The sequence below is a fragment of the Emydura macquarii genome, unplaced genomic scaffold (genome assembly GCF_026122565.2).
Source record: "Emydura macquarii macquarii isolate MOO-44397 ecotype Brisbane River unplaced genomic scaffold, CSIRO-AGI_Emac_v2 contig_2422, whole genome shotgun sequence".
Taxonomy (NCBI): Eukaryota; Metazoa; Chordata; order Testudines; family Chelidae; genus Emydura; species Emydura macquarii.
Window position 1 is genome coordinate 5,552,542 of NW_027132559.1, and position 6,000 is coordinate 5,558,541.

The 6,000-nt window shown below is 39.9% G+C and overlaps 1 protein-coding gene across 1 annotated transcript in view; it reads left to right on the forward strand.

Moving 5' to 3' along the window:
• Positions 1 to 4,417, forward strand: part of TRIM71 (tripartite motif containing 71) — a 91,130-nt gene extending 86,713 nt beyond the window's left edge. Inside the window, exon 4 of the mRNA XM_067561835.1 lies at positions 2,578 to 4,417. Coding sequence (XP_067417936.1) covers positions 2,578 to 4,029 — 1,452 coding nt within the window. The 3' untranslated portion in view covers positions 4,030 to 4,417. The remainder of the gene's footprint in view (positions 1 to 2,577) is intronic.
• Positions 4,418 to 6,000: the final 1,583 nt, after the last annotated feature.

Here is a 6,000-nt window from a genome sequence, read left to right on the forward strand (position 1 = left end):
GATCATTGATTTATTTGTAATGTATACTATTCTCTTTGTGTACTTTTGTGCTGGAGAGGAAAAGCAGGGGAAGTACCAGCAAAGTTACCTTATCCAGAAAAGTGGTTACTGTGTTTACTCTCTTTCCCATCCTCCTAACGAAGTTTTAGTTTGGACTTTAATCCTCTGTTGTAGACCTTAATAAGACCTCATAAGACCTTAATAAGAATTAGAGGCCTGATGAGATGGCAACAATTCTAGTGAAGCAGTTTGTCTATTGATCAAAAAGCTCCTTTGCTGTTTCTTGAGGTTCCTCATAGGATAGGATGCAGGAATTAGAACCTTCTATAAAGCAGTTCTTGAATTGGTAGGGGACAGGTTGAAATCCCCTTGAATGGAACATTTGAGGCTCTGAAAGAGAACAGATTACCATAACTCTGCCCCTGCTCTGCTCCCATTGCAAAAACTAGCAGTACACAAGCAGAGTGTAACTGAGGTATATCACTTTATAAATGCTTGGTTTATTCTTAACTTCCATTTACCAAAGAAGAGTATGTTAATATGCTGTTACATCTTAAGGGTAGCCTTCAGCTGCAAAATTTGGATCAAAATTTGGGGTCAGTGGTCCATTGTCCTAGTTCCCAGGCCTGTCTATTATCTTAAATTGATTTGTTCTCCATTAGTAGTTTAAGAAATAAAACCAAACTGAATTCTTTAAGGTTTCAGCCTTCAAGGCGGTTACAGACAATTTAGTGGAGTAAATGAGTAAATGAAACAAGTGATAAAACTAAAGACTTTGCTTAACTAACTATTTTATATTAAATAAACAGCCTTCACTATATAACCATTCACTGAATTTATACTCCCATGCTAAGGTGAAAAAATCCATCTGGGGTGATCAGTCCCTGGATGAGAAGAATGGGTATAAACCTCTCTGCAATGGTACCTTGTTGGATGGCTGTGCCTACCTAAAATCAGCGTGCTACCCTTTTTATAATCAATTATAATAATACCCCTTATTTAATTAGCATTAAATCCACCTTTTTTACCTTAATTAAATACTTTCTACTTTCTCATTGGCTATTTAACATTAAACACCTTAATAAGCATCTGCATAAATACATATCAATATAAACATTTCCAAAATATAAAAATTTTATCTAAAACACTTTTAAACACCAGTTAGGACCAAAACATGTTTACAGCATGACCTGGGGTTATTTCCTAGCTTATCTCCAGCTTGTCTCTGAGCTGTCTCACTTATTTCACCCATGTTATTTCACTATTGTCAAGCCCAAACTTAGGCCCAACAATGTGTTCTTTACTTGCATTTCAGCACGTGTCTATTTAACAAAAACAAACATTGCTTTGATAGGCTACACATCTCTAAACTTGGAGTGTTGCTATTGTGACATAAACTAAGCTTTTGATTTTCCTCATTTTGAAACATAAGACAAAAAAAAAGTGGCAAAGAATTATTCTTACCACTTCCCAGCACTCCTTTATACAAAGGTGTATTTTTGCTTTTGGTGTTCCACAGTTTCACCAGACCCACAGATTTCTTTTCAGAATTAATTTTAAAATAGCTTGCTTTTGTTAAATGCATTTGTAAAGGAGGAAATGACCAACTGCTGATAACTCTGTCACAGTTTTTTTTTTAACTCAGTACTACATCCAGGGAAAAAACCATGTAAGTAGAGTGACTTTCTAGTCACTTTCAAAAATTTAGGCCTTAGGGAGCTGTTCTAAGGGAGGGATGAGCATCTTTCTAAAATGTCCATGTTGAAAACACACTTGGCAGAAACTGCATGCTTTGTAAGGTTCATAACACATGTCTGCACTTCACCATTGCAGAACTTTTTCTTTCATCTGTTAAACAGTCAAGCAAACATAGAACTGCAGTCTTCAAACACTTTGTACATTGGCCTGATGGACATACTGGCTGAAATTTCTGAATGTTTGCTTGGCCGCATAGCTGATGGTGGAGTACATTTTGCAACAATGAAGTAATTACACATTTCATTAACTTGACAAGGCATGTGTTTTTGCCATTAACATCTTGAATGGATTTCTAAAGTCCAGAAGAAAAAAACACACACACACACTATAAAGTATAGCTGGAAAAAAAATTGTCACTCTGTGTATAAATCCTATAATACCAGACACCTAGTGCTTACTGTGACTGGAAGATGGGATAACTGCAAAGCAAGGAGACTATTTTTAGTTAATAATAATGACCTTTCCTTTGATAACATACTAATGCAGCAAAACTTCCTGGCAGAAGAGTGTGCTGCTTTTAATTAAGGCCATATTTGTCAGATGTGGGAGCAGTTAATCTCATCAGATTTATTTTGCAATAAGCATTCACGTTTCCCCTAATTATTTTCGTTGCATGGAACACATCTTTATGGAGCGTTTGTCTCGCAGACCACTTCCCCTTCCATTCATGATCTCCTAACACCCCTGTGGCAACTACACAACAGTTTTATGTAGGAAAGTAACATGAGGAAAATATTTCTGAATTGCTGGCTGACTTTTAATATAAATATAATGGTTTTTTTTTTTTGTGTGTGTTTTTGTTTTGGTTTTTTTTTTAAGGTGGAAAAGATTCGTCAAGTCAAAGCCAAGTCCCTCTACTTGCAAGTTGAAAAGCTGCGGCAGAATCTAAATAAACTGGACAACACTATTAGTGCAGTTCAGCAGGTCCTGGAGGAGGGTCGTAGCATGGATATTCTCCTGGCTCGGGACCGTATGCTGGCTCAGGTGCAGGAGCTGAAGAATGTGAGAGGCCTTCTACAGCCACAGGAGGATGACAGAGTCATGTTCACGCCTCCTGACCAGGCTCTGTATGTGGCCATTAAATCAATGGGGTTTGTCAGCAGTGGGGCCTTTGCTCCTCTGACCAAAGCCACCGGGGAAGGTCTCAAACGTGCACTACAGGGCAAAGTGGCCTCATTCACAGTGATAGGCTACGACCATGATGGCGAGCCACGCCTTTCAGGGGGTGATATGATCACAGCAGTGGTGATGGGCCCTGATGGGAACCTGTTTGGAGCAGATGTCAATGATCAGCAGAATGGGACCTACCTGGTCAGTTACAGACCACAGCTAGAGGGAGAGCACCTCGTCTCGGTCATGATGTGCAACCAGCACATAGAGAGCAGTCCGTTTAAAGTCATGGTCAAATCTGGGCGCAGTTACATTGGCGTTGGACTACCAGGGCTTTCATTTGGCAGCGAGGGGGACAATGATGGCAAGCTATGTCGCCCCTGGGGAGTTTGCGTAGACAAAGAAGGGTACATCATCGTTGCTGATCGCAGTAATAACCGCATTCAGGTGTTTAAGCCCTGTGGCACCTTCCACCACAAGTTTGGCACCTTGGGCTCCAGGCCTGGTCAGTTCGATCGCCCTGCTGGTGTTGCCTGTGATATCTCGCGTAGGATCATCGTGGCTGACAAGGATAATCATCGCATCCAGATCTTTACATTTGATGGGCAGTTCATTCTGAAATTCGGGGAAAAAGGAACCAAGAATGGGCAATTCAATTACCCATGGGATGTGGCCGTCAACTCCGAGGGCAAAATCCTGGTCTCTGACACAAGGAACCATCGGATTCAACTGTTCGGGCCTGATGGTGTGTTTCTGAATAAATATGGCTTCGAAGGGGCACTCTGGAAGCACTTTGATTCTCCAAGGGGAGTGACTTTCAATCATGAAGGCCATCTGGTAGTGACCGATTTCAACAACCATCGCCTCCTGGTCATCCATCCAGATTGCCAGTCAGCACGCTTCCTTGGATCAGAAGGCACGAGCAACGGCCAGTTCCTGCGCCCGCAAGGCGTGGCGGTGGATCAAGAGGGGCGCATCATTGTGGCTGATTCTAGGAACCACCGAGTGCAGATATTTGAGTCAAATGGTAGTTTTTTATGCAAATTTGGCACTCAGGGAAGTGGCTTTGGTCAGATGGACCGTCCCTCAGGTATAGCTGTCACCCCTGATGGCCTGATTGTTGTGGTTGACTTCGGAAACAATCGAATTCTCATTTTCTAATCTGTGTTATCTGAATTAGGAAGAAACTGTCTCAGGGAAATTCTTTTAAGAGAACGAAAAAATACAACATTAATTCAAACCTACCTCATCTTTAATTTTTTACAGATGAATGTACTTATCTTTTCTGCAGGGAGTGATCCTGTAAAGTTATAAATTCTATCTACCTCATTATCTTTGTGTTCTCCCCCTTTCCCCCACAGCAGTAAAATTTACCTCTTCCCCAGATGGGGCATCATGCACAAACGTGTTGTTGTGCACATTAGGTGGTTGTGTGGTGAATTCTGTAGACTAAGCCAAAAAGGCGCTCTATAATTTTTTTAAATGGGGGGAATTAGTAGCATTAGATATTTGTAGAGAATTTGTGTTCTTGATCATACTGTGGTTTTGTGGGGGGGCGGGTTGTGGGGTTTTTTTGTTTTTTGTTTTTTTTAAATGCTGCTGCAGCAGAGAACTTTTTCCTGTTCTCCTTTTTATACCTCAGTGTGTCTGATTTACTGTTCAGCATAGTGTCTTGTTCCCAGAAGACCTTGATCTTTTTGTGAAAGTGGGTGGGGTTCACTAGTCAGGAAAAGCAAGTTTGCTTTTTTGGCATATGTGTTTTGAAAAGTGCAGTAATCCTACATTACAAAGTGAAGCCCCTGTGAAAATGCACAAATTTCTTGAGGGGGAAAATAATCATTTTTGGTGACTTCATATAGTCATAAAAAGTTTAATGAAAAAAGCAGGATTTTCTTTAATGTAGTCTCTAGTCTATAATTTCTTTGTCGCCTTTTGTCTGATTATTAGTAACATTTTATAAACAAGGTTCCATTCTTCCCTCTCTCATGTATATGATTGTTACGAGCATCAAAACAGGGAAGATTAAACCCTTGAGTTAAAAGTTATATTTCATGTGAAATGGCTACGGTTTTAGTTTTTTGTTTTGTTCCCATAAAGGCTTTAATTAGGGGAGTAAAGAATTAATAAGTTTGTCAAGACAAAGTAAATTTTCCCAAAAATAAACATAAAGCACAACTTTGGAAATTCAGGGTGCATTTCAGAGAGATCCACATTTAAAAAATATCCGATCACAAAATCAGTCAGTGACATAAGTGGAACTTTTTGTTCTCTTTTTTTCCCTCACCCCTCCCTTAAAAAAATTGGATTGAAAGGTTCAAAGAACATTTTTTAATGTAAGGGCATTCTTAATGGCCCCTGGTGAAAGGTAACTAGCATGGGGCAAAATGGAGCCATGTAACACTCTGCATCATCATTCCATGGCAGCACCAAAAAATGCATTTAAAATGGGGATATTGTCTAAAAACAAGTAGTCAGATTCTTTAAACTGGAAAACTTAGCTCCAACAGAGAGAGGGGTTCTTGTTTTTCTGAGAAGCTGAGACTTTGAAGAGGGGTTTCAGTTACCAAGTCATGTGAATTGGATTCCCTAGTGGACTATAGTCCACATTTCAGTAGGTTATATCTTAACATCTGAGCTATTGACATGGACTGTCCAGAAACTGCCTTGCCTTCTGGATAGAACCCTTGGTGGCAAACCGTAAAGGTACAGGGGATGGAGAGCTTTTCATTGCGCAGTAATTGAAGAGTTCATGCATCAGTTAGGTTTTCCACTCTGCACTTGTGTAAGATTTGTGTTATCTATTCCTGCAAAAGAAGAGCCCTGAAAGAGAAGCAAGGTTATTAATTAAAAGGTTGAAGTGCCTCACCACCATTAAAGGAGAAAGGGTTCATCTCTTTCCCCAACCACTGCATACACAAGCAACCTGAAATATTAAAGGGCTCTTTTCATATTAATGAGAAATTGCAAGGTGCACTTTCACTTTTGTTGCTTTCCCCATTACCATAACATCTCCAAGAAATTAATTTCCTGTTTTTAGAAATCCTAATTATTTGTACAGGCTTATGATGGTAGCCACTTAAGAAGGGGAGGATTTTAAGAGATGGACAATGAAGGAGTTAGTGAGGTGACAAG